This window comes from Parambassis ranga, chromosome 5, assembly GCF_900634625.1.
Source record: "Parambassis ranga chromosome 5, fParRan2.1, whole genome shotgun sequence".
Lineage (NCBI taxonomy): Eukaryota > Metazoa > Chordata > Actinopteri > Ambassidae > Parambassis > Parambassis ranga.
In genome coordinates this window covers 23,670,353-23,687,065 of record NC_041026.1, presented here as the reverse complement: position 1 = coordinate 23,687,065, position 16,713 = coordinate 23,670,353, and the positions used below count along the sequence as shown (strand labels likewise).

At 41.0% G+C, this 16,713-nt stretch overlaps 2 protein-coding genes across 2 annotated transcripts; both read left to right on the top strand.

Annotated features, from left to right (window-relative positions):
- The first annotated feature begins 123 nt into the window (after nt 1-123).
- Nucleotides 124-4,027, top strand: LOC114436464 (major intrinsically disordered Notch2-binding receptor 1-like). The gene is made up of 4 exons (XM_028406735.1): nt 124-203; nt 931-2,947; nt 3,312-3,530; nt 3,699-4,027. Exons 2-4 carry the CDS (start codon nt 941-943, stop codon nt 3,888-3,890), a joined length of 2,418 nt encoding a protein of 805 aa, XP_028262536.1. The 5' UTR covers nt 124-203; nt 931-940; the 3' UTR covers nt 3,891-4,027.
- Nucleotides 4,028-6,738: 2,711 nt separating this feature from the next.
- On the top strand, nt 6,739-12,602 carry LOC114436083 (rac GTPase-activating protein 1-like). The gene is made up of 17 exons (XM_028406164.1): nt 6,739-6,884; nt 7,279-7,394; nt 7,558-7,760; nt 7,973-8,127; nt 8,323-8,392; nt 8,492-8,545; nt 8,712-8,786; nt 8,905-9,025; nt 9,152-9,300; nt 9,369-9,533; nt 9,609-9,704; nt 9,878-10,076; nt 10,207-10,312; nt 10,396-10,528; nt 10,610-10,718; nt 10,899-11,007; nt 11,599-12,602. The coding sequence occupies exons 2-17, from the start codon at nt 7,310-7,312 to the stop codon at nt 11,672-11,674; spliced, it is 1,905 nt and encodes a 634-aa protein (XP_028261965.1). The 5' UTR covers nt 6,739-6,884; nt 7,279-7,309; the 3' UTR covers nt 11,675-12,602.
- Nucleotides 12,603-16,713: the final 4,111 nt, after the last annotated feature.

Genomic DNA, 16,713 nt, shown 5'->3' with positions numbered 1-16,713 from the left:
GGACTTGTGGGAAGATGACCTGATTTCTAATTTTCTCCTCCTGCCTGGACTGTGGGCTATAGTCGCTGCTACTAACAGAGAAGCCCATGAAAGAAGTGTAATAGTTCGATCCTACCCGAACGCCTTGGAATACAGCCTCGCTGTAGATGTGGATGTAGTTGATGGGTACAGTTGTGGCTGAAATTCTCTTTCTTTAGATCCAGGTAAGTGGGAAAACACATCTCAGCCATACATATCTGCTTTAAACCCGCACAAAGAATGAATAGTTTACATCCCACAGTGCTCTTGTAACATTGTCATGTAGCCTAATTACAGCAGTATTGTCCTAGTTGATACAAAGTAACAAAAAACGTTTACTCGTGCACATTTTTATGCAAAACAAGTGTCACGTTCTATTTTTTTTACGTATTAATTCTTAATAAAATACGTAGACCGGTCAAAGTTTCAAAATGACGGATCTCTATGAATCTAACAGAGTTTGCCCTGGAGCTGTTAATAGAAATGAGAGTCCGGTGAGGTAGATGTGCGCAGTGTGACGGCGTCATCACATCAGATGATCGGTTATTTTTGGGACCCCAAAACAAGGTCGATCTCCAGAATCTCATTCAAAAAGCTTTTCTCAGTCTGCCTAAAAAAACAGCAGTGCTTCAACAGTAGGATCAGGAAACGACATAATGACTGAAACCTAAACTAAAACTTACAGCATATGTGATGATGATAATGAGAGGTTTTATACTAATGACTATGCATCCACAAGTTAGAAAATGTTCTATTTTCTTGGGGTGCATTGGGATTTTCATCAACATTTTAAGGGGTCAGGCTTATATATGGTTATGTACATATGTACGTCTCTCCCATGCTTTATTGTGGAGAGGTGTAAACAAATATTAAACTTGCCTCGTCTTTACTGCCTGTTTTCTGCTCTCTCAGGTGAGCAGCCATGGCTAACCTGCAGCAGGAATATCCCGGGGTCCTTCTGAGGATCCTGGAGGAACTGGCCAATATGCGGCAGTGGCTAACATTCCAGGACCTTTGCCGCATGGTCAGCACTCGCTTTGACCTAGAGCACCTCATCGAACTCAGAAGTTTGCTTTTTGCTGCTGCCAGCAGGGACCCCTGTTTCCCTGCCACTCTGTTCCGAGACCGGGTTTCTACAAGAGGCCAGGGGCTATCGCCCATAGGCGTCGCTGCTGACATAGTAACTATCTTTAATCTTATTCAGATGACGGGTGGGGTCTCTGAAGACAGCCAACCAATGAGATCTCAGACAGTCCTCCCTGTTGACCACTCTCCAGGCCCCAGCCTGCCAGGAATCCACCAGCTGCACATTCCTGTTCGAGATAGAGCACGCACCCACTCTGACTCCAGTAGCAGACCTATTGACCAGCATTTGCTGTTTCCAAGATCTAATTATTCAGCCCGCAAACGAGCTAGTCTTCCCCCGGACCCAGTTTCACTTGTGTCCTCCCCTCCAATCAGGGCGAGGGCGGTGTCATTCGACTTGCCTCACACTACACTTTTGTACCCTACCAGTCAAATCTCCAACGAGGATATGAAGAATATCTATCTGCCTTTGGAGACGGACAGCGAATCTAGTGGTGATTCAGCACCAATGGATGTGTTTGAACCTGAACCAGGATCAACGGTTGACCAGAAAAGAAATATCTTTAGGAAAGACTTCCATAATCAGCCGCCTCTAATACCCCAAGTAACTGTGAGTGAGTCTCCGAGTCCAAACAAAGGGCAGAAGAGCTTCAACAATCACAACTTTGAAATGATCCCAAATCCTTACCCATCACCCACAATTATTCACCAGTCACCAGAGCACCGGGTTAAACATGAAAGTCTTGATGACTTACAGGACTCGACTTATTTTGGACCTGGGTTAGTTGCAGAGACATCCCCCCGGCACCTGCAACCTCCGAGGAAACAAAGGACCATCTGGAGCAATAAAAGTCACAGTCTAGAGGACCGGATAGGACTGAGCACCATTGGGATAGGGATGGGGATGGAATTACAAGGGGGGCAACTTCCGAGACGATCAACCCCTGCCATTAGCAAACTGGGGGGATCCCCAGGAGCGGAGATTGGGGACAGTGGATTGCCTGGTGGAGGTGATGGAGTCAAGGCACAGGGAACACAGACAGATCCGCCAGACCCCCGCCGACTCCGTAGCCTGGTTCATGCCGATCGCCTCTCCTTCATGACCTCTCTAGATGACCCTGAGTTTGGTGAGGATGACATCAGTGCCATCTTTCGTTTCTTAGATGACATAAGCATGTGTGGTTCCACTGGAGTCCTTCATCCAAACGAGAGCGCTGTTAACCAGGACACACCTGAGGCCAGACGTGGCCGCCTTGGTCAACTCCAAAGGCTCTTCCACTCTCTAGAGAGTAGCGACGATGGAGTCAAAGCCAGCGTCTGTAAGCTGCTGCTTCGAATGAGCCAGATAGAACGACAGCTAGAATCCCTGAATGATGTGAAGGCTGAGATTTCCCAGGTGCTCTCTGCTTTGCAGCGACTGGATGAAAAGATCCAGCAGCCGGTGGTGGTTGGTGGTGGTGGGCAAAGCTCCAGCGGGAGATGGCTTGAGCCTCTCAGTGGTGTCTCGTCTTTTATGAGCCACCCTGTAACTCCGTCTGAGTCATCAGAGCCCCAGCCTCTGTCTGCATCTGGGCATCTGTTTCCAGGGACTAGCACAAGCAGTCTGGACTGGAGCAGATGGAACACTCCTGCAGATCAAACAGAAAGCAGCAAAGCTCAGGTGGATTCTAAAGGGGTGAAAGAAGCAAAGAAGGATGCATCTTCTCGTGGCTCCAAACCCCAGCTTGAGGAGAAAAGTGTGTCAGATACCAAACAGCTGAATGTCTCGAGCTCTGCGCGGGATTGGACAGTGTCATTCTCTAAAAGTAAAGATGGCAAAGCTTCACAAAGGAAAATCGGACAGGTACAGTAATTCTATATACATTTTTAGTTTATACCTTTACAAGATATGGTAAGATAAGATAAGACTTTATTAATCCCAGAGGAAATCCTGTTTTCCAAAGGTTAGTGTTAAATTGAGTATGAATAAAATATAAAGTACACTGTGAGCGGTAACCAGTAATAAATATATACAATATAAAATTGACTCAAATAAAGTTTAGTCAGGGATGCAAAGAAATACATGTCATCAATGATAGATAACTGATATGGATGAACTGATTATGTCGACTTTGCCTGAATTTCACATAGTTTGAAGTGTATTGTTGTTATATAATATCAATATATAATACAGATAAAATCTGTGTTCTGTCTGTGCTTTATTCCAGGCAGATCAAACAGGCAGCACCACTAACCTACTCTCCCAAAAGTCCACCAGCTTGGTGGAACAAGTATTTAACTCGTCCTTGTTTCGCCAAAAAGACAGCAGTCTCACAGGGGGGCTCGCCTCTGGGAAGGTCATGGAACCTAGACTGGCTGAGGGGAGGGCAAGGCCCATATGGACAGTAGATGACAGAGAGGCACGGATCTCCCCTTTGGACTTACAGGCAAGAAATGTTGACTCATATTGACTCAAATAAATAAATAAATACTTAAAGCGTATACACTTGTATATTTGAATAAATGCCCATGAACCCATAACAAAACTGCCTACAAAAGTTAGTATTTAAGCTGTCATCTACTCTAAGACTAAATGTGATCATGTTCTTCTGCAGACTCAGGAGTCTTTGAACCCCAACAACATGGAGTTCTGGATGGACGACATCTACACTCCAGGATATGATGCTCTACTCAGGCGTAAAGAGGCTGACCTCCGCCGGGCAAAGGTCTGCAAGGTGCTTGCACTCATTGCCACAGCAGTGGCAATCATTCTCATTATTGTCATTCCTCTTTGCACCATGAGCTAAGGAAGACCATTACAGACAGCCTTCATTCATTTAATTTTAGCAGCTATATGATGTACACATGAGTTGATGGTAGACTGTGACATTATGGAACCTCACATATCTCTGCATGGAGCACTGTTATTTATCAAAAACTGAAGGATGTGAAATCACAACTGTAAATCATATATCATTGCAAGTTTTTTTTCCTATTTATTGTGATTTATTCCTTGATTTATGTTCTAATAAGCTCAGGTGGCTGCAAAAAGGAAACCATAAAATACGTAGTAATACTGAGCCATTGCAAAAGTGTCAAATTCTTTTTTGCACTTTTCCTTTTATGAATGCATTGTAAATTTGCTTAAGCACTGAGCACTGCCTGACTACTTGCTGTTACATTGAGAACGATACAGGGCTTATTTGACATTAATGTAAGATAGTAGTTTCAATTTATAACCAGTATTGAATTTTATTATCATTTAGTTTGAATGTTCGTCCTTTAAGCAACAAGATACACTACTCAAACTTAAGCTCAAGCTTAAATCAATAAAAATGATATTTTTATATAGATTTCTCTCCCATTTTTCAAACTGGAAAATATGAACTGAACTCCACTTGTAAATGTGTTTACTAAGCATCAGGTTTCAAGAATGGAAGATTGTTGTTAATGATGTTTTGGCACTGAAGCAGAAAAGGAAAGTGGGGAGCCGCATCCAGTAAACACTCTCTGAGTGGCTGATTCCACTTTTAATTTAATTGATGGGATGTTTGGAGTGCACCTATGCACATTATCTTTTCCACATACCTGCAGACTCACTCAGCACCAACAGCTACATCCTACATCCTTTCACTTACCACATTCCATTCTGCAAAAACTTCCTGTAACTCAGGATGTTGGCTTTTGGTGCCAGACTAAGAGAATCCCCCTGGGAGTTGACACAATATATGAAGAAAATATAATGAAATCCAACACAGCACCTCTAACACAAACGCTACGTTTGTATAGTTCAGCTGCTGCTGAGTGGTGTTGACACACTTACAGTACAGTGTAATCTAATTTAACCCCATCAGCAACCACAGCCTCGAAAGCTTCAAAATGCTTGTATTTATTGGTAGACTAATTGGACTGCATTATAAGGTGTTTATAATATTGTGACCACTTCCTCTGAAAGATGAGTTTGCCAGTTCATCAATATGAGTCCATAGGGTTCAATCACTCATCAAATATATCCCGCACTGTCCGACCAAAGCATAATGCCAAAACAGTAATAATAAAAATACAAAATAGACAAGCACTTTACTCTATTAAAGGAGATGATGGATATAAGCAGGGAAAACTATTACAAAGCTTGCTTGTTCACTTTGGTTTGTACACACAAATGTATGCAAGATGCACAGGATGTAAAGCGGGCGCCTTCTGCTTCAATGTACCAGTATCCTCCTAAGTAGATGCACTGTAAATCTGCCAAGTATCCCCCATGAGGCTGTTTGTGGATCCATTTCCCCTCCACTGGTGCCAATGTGGAGGCCTCACTCTGGAGTCAGCACAATCAGCAGGTGCTTCCACAGAAAGGTCTGTGCGTTAAAGCATCCTGATACTTATTTTCCACTCCTAAGATGCACGGAAAAAAATAATTTTACATTTTTGATATTGATGTTGTGGCCCATTTGAAAATATGTCAAGTCATTATTCAGGTCAACACTTTGTAAACTGATTGTAAATGAAGAGAAAGGTATATTAGAGTGTAGGTTCCTGGTAAGTGACACTTCATATGATTGTGGAGGTGTGAATTTAACTTGTGTTGCCTGTCTGAATAAACTCTGCAAAGGGGCTGTGTGCCTTTTACAGTACTTTGTCTGATGTGACATAATAAATGGAATATAATGCACTTTAGTTAATGAAAACAATGTCTCCTAAAAGGAGGTATATAGATATACTTGTAGATAGCAGAATATAGGTCCACTGAGTTTAACAAAGAGCAGACAGTGATTGGCAGAAAAGGAGAATTCTGGCAGTAAAATCATCCACGACTGGAGGAAATACATATAGAGATGAATGATTGATAAAGACAGAGAGGGTATATTGACTAACAGGTCCTATTATCTCAAGTCAACTGTAATGGATGAACAGCACTCACACACACAATTCTAGGGTCAGCTGTAATGCTAAATCAAGCAACAGATACATTACAACATTAGACAGACACTATTCTAATAAGCTACTGTCTGTTGTTGAGTTCTTTTAGATTTCTAATGTGCTATGAACACATACGTACAAGCAAGGTAAATTCTGCAATTGAAGTAGTACATGTTTGTGTGTGTGTGTTCTCATTAAATGTTACACAGCCTCTGCTCCTGTACCCAGATCTGCCTTCCATGGCTGATTAATGCTGCTGCTGTACAATCCATGTGCCAAGACACAGATAACATAGGATACAATTACTGATGGTTTCAAAGGATTTTGTGAATTCACACATAATTTTAACCTCCCTGCATGAGCATGATAAAAACAGGAAGTGCTGGGCTGACTCATCTTAAATAACATATATTTTGTTGTTTATTTTGGAAGATTCTTATCTTAAAGTTATACGAGTTAATACACACAGGTGAGAGGCAGATTTGATAAAGAAAGTGACCTCAGGTGCCTATCATGTCCATCAGAGTAGTCACAAAGAAGGCTTCTCCATAATAAAGGCTATTTAACTATTGAAGCCCTCCATAACACTTTACACTGTATGAAATGTATGCAAATCATTGATTTATCTTTGTGGCTGGCAGTGGATGCACCTGCAGTTACACTCCTCGCTGTGTGGGGGCGATAGTGCGCACATACTTCCGCCATCAGCAGGCGAAGAAAACCGGCGCTGATTTTGAACTTTCAGGAAGAATGTGCTAACTTTATCAGACAGGTGTGGCTTTGCTGCTGGTGTATGAATAAACTGCCTAACCTCTGCTTTTAACATCGGACGGTCAAACACTACTTGTCCGTCGCGCTACCACCGGAACCACACTGCACAGGTAACAGTTTTGTTCACCGTTTTGACTGACGCACAGAGAGGTTGGAAAGTCAGGTCAACACAAGCTTGCTAACATTACTGCTAGCATCTCGATAGCTTTACCGTAGGCGCAGTAACAGTAAGTTATTTAGCATAGCAGCATGCTAGCTTGAGTACAGGCGACAAAGTTAATATTAGCGTTTGAAGATACGTTATGACGCAAATACCACTTTGTTTCATCATCAAACATTATTGTAGTGTCTTTGTTTATTTTCACTGGTTGAAAGTTACCTCTTCGTTGGTGTTCATTCAACGAAAAGTTCTAGCCAGTCTGGAGCTAATTCAACGCTGGTGTAAAGCGTCACAAAACAAAGTCATATTTATCTTCCAAACACATCTCCCCCCTCTAATATCAGTGGATGTCTTCAGCTGCGCCGAGAAGACACAATGGAATCATCTGTACTCAACCTGTACAACCAGTTTCAGAGCCTCGGAGCCCAGGTGGACGGTATCAATGAGGGCATTGAACCACGTAAGTTATTTCCACACTTTGTGTTGGTTTTGTCAGCCGGCAAAACACTGTGGTGTTGACATACGTGTTTATTGTTGGAGGCTGGGACATGATGTTTGTAACAGTAATGGTTGGTGTTGCTTCTATCCACTCTTAATAAATGTTTTTGTTGTCTTGTTTTCAGAATTCCTCCAGTTGGCAGTGAATTTTGAGGATTGCCGTAAGAAGTGGCTGCGGGCAGACGACGAGCTGGTGTCCTGTAAAGAGACGCTGGCTAAAGCAGAGACTGAGAGGGGAGCGCTTGAAGTCAAACTAAAACACGCTCGGAACCAAGTGGATGTGGAGATCCGCCGGCGCCAGAAGGCAGAAGCAACCTATGAGAAACTTGTTAGTCCCCCTATTTATATATTATAAATAATATATTATATGTCTCCAGGGTTGTGTATTTAATGTTAATAGAAAAAGAAAAATGTAAAAATTAAGCTTGTTTGACATTTTTTTTCCTAATTAGTCATAATTTCTCATCACTAAATAATGCATTCTTCTGCATTTGTGTGTTTACCGTCCTCTGTCTACCTGCTGCTTTGTGATAATAACAGGAGCGACAGCTGGAGCTTATCAGAGAGCTGCTTATTACAGAGAACAACGGTACCAGTATCCACCTGAGTGAGGAACAGCGCTCAGCCCTGGCCTTCCTCAGTTCCCACTCCCAGGCAGCACAAGCTGCTAAAACCAACCTCAACTCCAGCCGAAGGTCAGACTCCAGCCGAGGTTTTGAAATTGCTGTGGTAGCCTTGTCTTTTTGCACATTGAAATGTAAATTTAAAAAAAACACAAAATATTAAGCATAGATATCAATGTAAGGACCAACTGACTCTTTTTTTAGTTTAATGCACATACTGAGCACCTCGAAAATAATGTTATCGTTTAACATGAAAAAACTTTTCAGGCTAACTACTATTGATGAATCCACTTCTTTGCTGTCAGACATCAGCTATGATCAAACAGATGACTCTCTGGTAAATATGAATTACTGAAGATCTTCACTGTTAAAGTTCATCAAATAACCTGACAAAAGAGTTCATAAGCTGCCCTGTGTCATGGCACTTTTCCTGTAGGACTGGGATTCCTCTGTGATGAAGAATGTAAGACTTCGCAAACGCCAGAAACGAGTGAGACATTTTTCTTAACCAAATTTTTGAATACATGTTTCTTTGTGTGCACTGACAACATAGTTTTGAGTTTTTATGTTGGGAAGGGTTGAGGGCATTCAGTTCGCATAAGTCTGTTTTACTGTACAACTTAGATTGGTTTTTAAAGCTGTATTGTACTCCACAGCGTTCCTCCAGAAAACCGGAAGTTCCCCCACAGGCGCTGAAGAAACGCCGCTCCACTGGGTGCACATCAGACAGGGTAATACTGACCTCTGCAGCTGGCTCTACTTTATAACATTTAAAACCTTCTATAATCAAAGCTTAGTTGTGCCAGTGTATTATGAACATTACTTGACATTTTCTTCTATGTTATTCAGATTAATGAGTCTATCGTAGCCAAAACAACCATCACTGTGCCTGTTAATGGTGGAGGTGCTGTTGAGGCTGTGTCCACTATTGAAACTGTGCCATACTGGACATGCAGCAGAAAGAAGAGCGGTGAGATTCTTTTATGCCACCATACGATAAGTTTAATAAACACAGAAAAATGTACAAATGAATTGGTTTGCCTTGTGGTTTCCTCTGTGGTTTTAGAATTTGACCAACACTTGACTCTCTTTGCAGTTGCTCCAGCATGGGGTGATACAACCACTACTGACCAATCTGAGACGGTCAGTGAGGCCCCCAGCACACCAGTCTCAGATCATCCAGTCCAACCCCAGACTCCCAGAGCTAATGGAGCAGGAAAGAAGCACCACTTCATCCCCAAAACAGTATGGCTGAATTCTTAAATGTACTTTCCATAATCCACTGTGACTTAACAGTGTTCCCTGTATGTAAGGTGATCAAGTCTGAGTTCTGTGTGCCATGTGGAAGAAGAACAAAGTTTGGCAAGGTGTATCTCCGCTGCCAGGATTGCAGGGTTGTGACCCATCCAGAGTGTCGTGACCACTGTCCTCTTCCTTGTGATCCTGCAGCTGTCAGTACTCCCATTAAGAATACAGAGGTACATTTTTCTTATTGTTTCATGTGCATTTTCTATGCTTTTATATGCCCTATTAATTGTGGTGTTTTTGTGTAGGCCACCCTGGCTGACTTTGCTCCAGTCACCTCCCCCAGAATCCCAGCTTTGGTTATCTACTGCATAAAAGAGATTGAACACAGGGGCCTGCATGAGGTGAGACAGGCTTTATTAAAGCCCTTGTTTACATGTCACTTTTATTTAACTGTAATCTGTTCCCTTGAGTGGAAACGGTAGATAATTATTTCTATAATTAGTTTTTTCTATTAGTAGTAATATGGGAAGCCGGACACCGAGAGCTGCTCTCTTTTATCTTTTTCTTGCCCCAGGTTGGCCTGTACAGAGTGTCTGGTCATGAGCGCATGGTGAAGGAGCTGAAGGAGAAGCTCATTAGAGGAAAGACTCTGCCGCCCCTTAACAAAGTGGAAGACATCAATGTGATTACAGGTGTCCTCAAAGACTTCTTAAGAAACCTTCCTCAGCCCCTGCTCACCTTCCGCCTCAACAAAGCTTTCATGGAAGCAGCTGGTGAGTTTTTTTCTGTCGCAATAGTTCCATGACACTGTCCGGACAAGGTGTTTAGTGTAGTAGTAGGTTTAATGGAAAAGAGGATACAGACATGTACTTGCCTGTTAAATGGCTGTTTTCTTTCTTCTAGAAATTCAGGATGATGGCAACAGCCTTGCCATGTTGTATCAGACAGTCAGTGAGCTGCCTCAACCTAACAGAGACACTCTGGCTTGCCTGATGATCCATCTGCAGAAGTAAGTTTGGTTAATCAAATTTAAGAAGTCATAAAATATTTATTCCCCTCTATTATTTTAATTTCACCTTTTTTTTCCCCCAGGGTGTCGCAAAGTGCAGATACTAAGATGGATGTAAGGAACTTGTCCAGGGTTTTTGGCCCCACCCTGGTAGGTCATGCTGTTCCCAACCCAGACCCTATGACCATCCTGCAGGACACCAGCAGACAACCGAGGGTAAAAAGAACAATAACCCCTTTTTTTTTTTTACACAGATGAAGAAAACTACAAATAAAAATATATTTTGTGTTTTCATAGGTGATTGAGCGCTTGCTCACTATTCCTGTAGGCTACTGGAGCAAGTTTGCGTATCCAGATAATGCAAGCATGGACGATGCTCATCACACCGACACTCCAAACCACAAAGGTGGGACACTAGAAGTCAGCAGACAAAAACAAACATTGCAACAATGGTTTTGATTTTAGAGGAAAACATGTGACGAATGAGCAAGACATACCAATCAGACTAAAACCAACGTATCCACTTACAATCAACATCTTGACCAGTAACAAAACTGTCTTGAATGTTAATTAATCTTTTTTGTAGTGAGCATTTTGGGACCAGTGACAACTCCAGAGCACCAGATGATGGCAAAAACACCTTCCTCCAGCTCGCTGCCTCAGCGCATGATGCAGACCCTGTCCAGTACCACCATGTAAGTTCCCTTACACTTTTTGTTTCACTTCTTTTTAAACATTACAGAAAGTGGCTCCTTATCGATTGCTTATTATTATCCAGACTTTCAGTGTTCACGATCCATCCAGCCTTGTTGGGAAGTCATTGAGAATAGATTTTTCAGCAGTAAAATTAGTTCTTTGTGATTCCTGTCGGAGGTAACGGGTTTAAGAAAGTACTGTCATGGATGATGCTAAGCTTAAAACAAGCAAGAATTACATGGTGTACTACATTAATAAGCTGGGTTTTGGTTTGCACAGTCTGTCACAATGCCTCATGTCAGCAGATATGAGGTGATCATGTGTCTGATTGGTTGCATGCTTTTAGTTAAATAAAAATAATGTAAATATCTCTAAAAATCACTGTCACTCATCACATCACTGAAAATGTATCGATAACAAACAAGGCAAACTCATATGAACATATGAAATCAGAGTTAGGGTTTCCCCTCTATAAATGTATGTTTACACTCGTTCTGTATTTTAATATAATATACCATACAAAAATAATATTCCAGTTATTAAGCATAAGTTTCTGTGTTTCACTCCAACCCCGACTTCCTCACCCTTAGATTTGGAAGCAAGAGCAAAGCAACGTCTGCATCTAACCGCCAGGGCAACTTCTTCGCTTCTCCACAGCTAAAGTAATGGCAAAGAAGGAAAAAATACTTTAGTATTCTTCTTCTAGTATACTTACTGCAATATATTTGCTAACCATGTGGGAAATTATTGTGCAATTTTAACATGCATTTTTTTTGCAACATTTTTATTCAAAAATGTATAATTTTTTTAATCAAAAAAATTACAGGATGTATTTTGTCTTTGATTACTTATTGCTCATATTGACATCAAGCTAATGTGATTATAAGTGGTTTGAAGGATTTAATGACATCAGCCATTCTACTGTATGTGTGTATTCAGTGATGTCTTTGGACCTGTAGTTATAACCGCAGTGACAAGGATGCACCCGCACATAATATACAGCTGGAATGAACAAAGAGCAGCAAAGCCATGAGAGCTTGTCTCATGGCTTTGGTTGCTTCGTCATTGTGTCAAAACATTTTATTTTATATTTATGTTTGTGTGCTATAATGTATCCCAATCACTCACAATACCTATAAACTTCTGAACACTTTAACTATACTACTGTGGTAACATTGACACTGATGGGGAATCTTGTTGCATTTTGCACTCAGAATACATTCTTGTTTTCTATCTGGTAATACGCACCACTAGAGGCTGCTGTCGCACCATGTTTGTTATGCAAGCCTTAACTGTTGAATTTACTGTATATTATGCACATAACCAGCCAGAAATACTGGTACTAATATGTTAACATATCAAAAAAATTTCAGTCTGCTAACTACTGTTGGACTAAAAACAGAAGCAGCTTAGATTTATAAATGGCATTTTCATCCATACTCCTTTCAGTAATTCTTGCCATAGTTTTTTTAGTAGGCTATGTGATAGAAGTTACATTTGGGAGAAAAAAAGATTTTTCCTCTGCTGCTCTTATTATTAATGTGAGTGAGGCATTTATGTAAACAAAAACAGATGAGCATTGCTAAACCATGAAAAAACCCTATATTTGCTCTAATACTGCATTGATTTACACATATTTTATACTCTCTTGTGCATTTATTTTTTATATGGATCTGTTTCTATACTGAAATACTGTATAACTGATTGTCTAACTTACACCAAAGATCTTCTGGACTGAATGTTAACATTCAGACCTTTGTCTTGTCTGTAATAAAAAAAAATACAAATGCTGCGGTTTAAAAAGTTTTTTTTTCTTTGCATTTACACCTAGATTAGTGTCACCCTGTTACATGACGTTGCAGCTTCAAACCTTCACATTAAACACGCTTAATTTTTTTTCCTGGTGTAAATTGGATGTTGCCCATTGTTATTCAAGATCTGTGAAAGAGCAAAAGCACAGTGCCAGTTATTCCAAAGCCGACGTGGAACTGAATGATAATGCAATTTGGCTCATTGTTCCAATAGTCATTACAGCTAGTTCCATAATCTATTGGGCTGAATGGGCAGGCGATGAGGTCCAACATTATTATGAATTAAAGCAGGGATCATTTATACATCTTATAGTTATTCCATTAACAGTTACTGTGGAGAGTGCTAAGCCGGGCTGAAAGTCATTGACATACATTTTATATAGCCTCATTTAATTCAGAGCTTCAGCAACCCATCAGCTCCTGTGAGATGTAAGCCCAGCTGTTTGTGTGTGTGTGTGTGTGTACACACATGTGTGGCAGAAAATATGGTGTGCAGAGTTCATCCAAATTAGTTGGTTCTCACTTCCTTCCTTTCTCTCATACACAGAGCCATAAATGACTGCAGAGAAGACCCTCCAAAATGTTTGAATTTCAAATCATCATTAATAGATCATTAGCCTGAAATAAGGTCTCCTGTGTGTCGATCTGTCCTCTCATCGGGGGATTGTGTGTTTATTTATGCTGTACGGTGCAGCATATGCTCGGCTGCTGCAGACATCAAACAGCTGGCTGTGTACAGTGTGTTTCTGTAGCTCCGTATTGCAGCACACCCCAGCGTGCAGCGATAGAGCTCCACTCTGCTGTGGGACCAGCGAGGGCCAAACGAGTAACTAGTCCAATTAAGAGCTCTTAAATAAATTACAGTGTAAGCTGGTATACATAACAACAACAGCACTGTTTAATTCCTCTATTTATACAGTAAACTGCAGGCAGACGTGCCAGAGGGAAACAACACTACCTCTGTCTCTGAAAGCTGAATATAATCAATACATAACTCATAAAACGGTAATTGCTGCCATTGAATAATTGAAAATAAAGTCTATAGATGTGTCAGGTTGCAGCATGAAGCAGGTGCCTGCACCACTGCCGTGCCTCATTTAAGGTCAGGGCAAACCTCAGAGATTTCAGCTCAATAGCAGCTAGTCAAATACATCCAATGTTTGTTAAAACAAAAGTTAACCACTTTGTATGTATCTTTATTATTATTTTCTGTGTTTTTGTTGATTACCTTCTCACTACAATGGCACATATTTACCACATACGAGCTCAGATTTAATCAGCAAAAGCACAGAGCTGCAAATGCATAAACAGGACTGATACACAGCTTCTTTAATGGCCTAAGCATGTGCTAGGAAAGTGATCCTCCAGATTTGTTTCTGACACCGATTTCAATGAATTATGTGACAGATTGTGTGATCAATATGCTTTCCATTTGGTAAAATTAAACGTAACAGCTGAAATACCAAAGTATGTTGTGCATTAAGAAAAAAAATGAGAGAAGACTCCTGGTCCAATCTGTGGCCACTTAAAGGCAGTGTTTTTTTTAACTGTGAATAATTGTGTGGCTTGTAGACTTTCTTGCTCTCTCACTCTCCCTATTCTTTGGCTTCATCCTTCGTTCTTTTTTTCCCCCCTCTCCTTTTCCACCCCTCCTTTGAATCGAACCGCCGTCTTAGCTCGCTACCATGCGTGGTCGATACCTTGTTACCACAGAGAAATCAATTATCTCGACCAAGCAGCAGGGGAAAGAGGCAATAATGAAAGAATGCTCCTCCTTCCCAGACGATGGCTACGGTCATTAAATGTGAATTTATCATTGGCTGAGGAGATTTATGAAGCGAGATGTGGGCCCAGAGTTCACACTGTCTTTACAGCTCTGGTTACAGGTGTAAAGTAAATGGCTAACACCCTGACAGACCAATGATATTTGTATTTCTTAAAGTGCATTTAAGGAGGAATTTCAGACCAATCATAGGCTGCCATTGGATGATGAAAGTCTTTTCCCATGTTTAGAGGTGACCCTTTGAACAAATTCAGGACAATGAAAATGTTTAGCCTCAGTAAGGTAGGTCGTTGTTGCTGAAGATGCCACAACATTCATGGATGTTGTAGGCAAATGTGAAAATGTGATGCCTGAGCAGCACGCCACTCACTCAGGTGACAGAAAAGATGGCAATGATGGCTGAATTGTGGGTGGGCATGCCCACCTTACCTGCCTGTTTGGGTCTGTAATGAGCCGTTGGTGATGACTTGTCTGACAGCAGCTGCTAGAATTGAGCTAAAAAAATAAAATAAAACCCACACCACTAACATCACCACAGCAGCAGAAAGGGAAATAGTGCAAATGAGAAAGAGAGAGAGAGAGAGAGAGAGAGAGAGAGAGAGAGGAGAATGGAGCAAAAAGGGAAAAAATGTGTAATTTGCTTGCTCTTAAGGCAGCAATAAATTCTATTTTAATGGGGTACCACAAGCAGTAGCAGGCACTCAGCAGTCTGTTGTGTTTGATGCCAAATTGTGCAGAATAAACAGATTTGCTGTGCAGCTGGTCCAACCACACACTTTCTCTCTGTCTCTCTCGCTTTCTCTGACTTGCTCTGTTCCCATGTTTTCCACCACATCCTCTCACATATCTCCCTACCACACACACACACACACACACACACACAGGATCTCCTCATTCACCTGCTTCCTCTCTCTATCTCTGTCCCTTCACCCTCAACCCACAGTGGACAAACCAGAAAACAATTAGACAAATCATCACAAAAGAGCTTTGATTTATTTCCTCCCACTTAACTGAGTACTCATCTCCAGCTGTCACACACACGTTCAAGGCAGGGTATTTGTTGTAAGACGGAAATGTAAGCTACATGCCACTAATGAGAAACAATACACCACATCTGGCTCATTTTCTACTTGGAAGATAAATCTTAAGATTATTATTATTATTATTATTAAGAAAGTTTCATCATAGACAAAGCTGCACTCAGTATCTAGTTATTCTGCTTATCAAACTACACACTGACCATAATGTAGGTGAAAAATGAGTTGTGGTCATTATGTTGGATCCATGTAATACCCTGAAGAGCTATGCCACATGAATGGGTAAGACTAACATTGTGACTACCATTCTTCACTGACTCGCCTGTTGAGCACAACTGGTTACTATCTCAGACACACACACATACACAAACTCAACACTACTGCCTTTGTTTCCATGATTTATGTATTGTTTCTGGAAAACCCAGCACCCAAATGTACAAACACACACCTGTACGCATACAGTAAGATGTTTGTGTGTTCCCTCCTGCATGAGTGCTTCTGAATTCCCATAACTGAATGTGAATGTGTGTGCACAGGTGCATGATATGGAATAGTAAGAGAGGTGCTGTGTGCATGAATGAGTGTTTTCAGTGAATGTGTGCAGTGACCATGTGTGGAGGTATGTGTGTGCGTCTGCACCCGATTTTGGGATTGTTTTTTTCTGCATGGATAGATCCAGCTATAAACACTGTATGGTGTACCATATACTCGTATATCTTTATCTCATCGTTTCATGAGCTTTGGCCACATGTAGCTACATGACTGGCATGGAACAATCTGTGCAGGTTTGAAAATCAAATTTTTTCTTCTTTTGACTTCAAAGTTGACAAATGGTCCTTGAATGAATCCATGAATGCTTATATATGTCTCAAAAATTTACATTTTTTGGGCTTTTTACATTTGATTGACAATGCCAACTCTGGAGATTTGAAATAATCTGCATAATTTTATTTATTTGTTTTCTTTTTTTGCGTGAATTCCATTCCATAATCAAAGAACTTCAAACATTCATAATGTTTTTCATCATTTTTCTATTTCTCAAACTGCCAAAAATCCGAACTCATGTGACACACT

What these genes read in the sequence shown, in the direction of transcription:
- LOC114436464 (XM_028406735.1), top strand. Translation starts at nt 941, where the DNA reads ATGGCTAACCTGCAGCAGGAATATCCCGGGGTCCTTCTGAGGATCCTG. An exon ending in CACAAAGGAAAATCGGACAG is followed by an intron (nt 2,948 to 3,311) that starts GTACAGTAATTC and finishes GCTTTATTCCAG; the next exon opens with GCAGATCAAACAGGCAGCAC. An exon ending in TCTCCCCTTTGGACTTACAG is followed by an intron (nt 3,531 to 3,698) that starts GCAAGAAATGTT and finishes GTTCTTCTGCAG; the next exon opens with ACTCAGGAGTCTTTGAACCC.
- LOC114436083 (XM_028406164.1), top strand. Translation starts at nt 7,310, where the DNA reads ATGGAATCATCTGTACTCAACCTGTACAACCAGTTTCAGAGCCTCGGA. An exon ending in ATCAAACAGATGACTCTCTG is followed by an intron (nt 8,393 to 8,491) that starts GTAAATATGAAT and finishes CTTTTCCTGTAG; the next exon opens with GACTGGGATTCCTCTGTGAT. An exon ending in AGCTTTCATGGAAGCAGCTG is followed by an intron (nt 10,077 to 10,206) that starts GTGAGTTTTTTT and finishes TCTTTCTTCTAG; the next exon opens with AAATTCAGGATGATGGCAAC.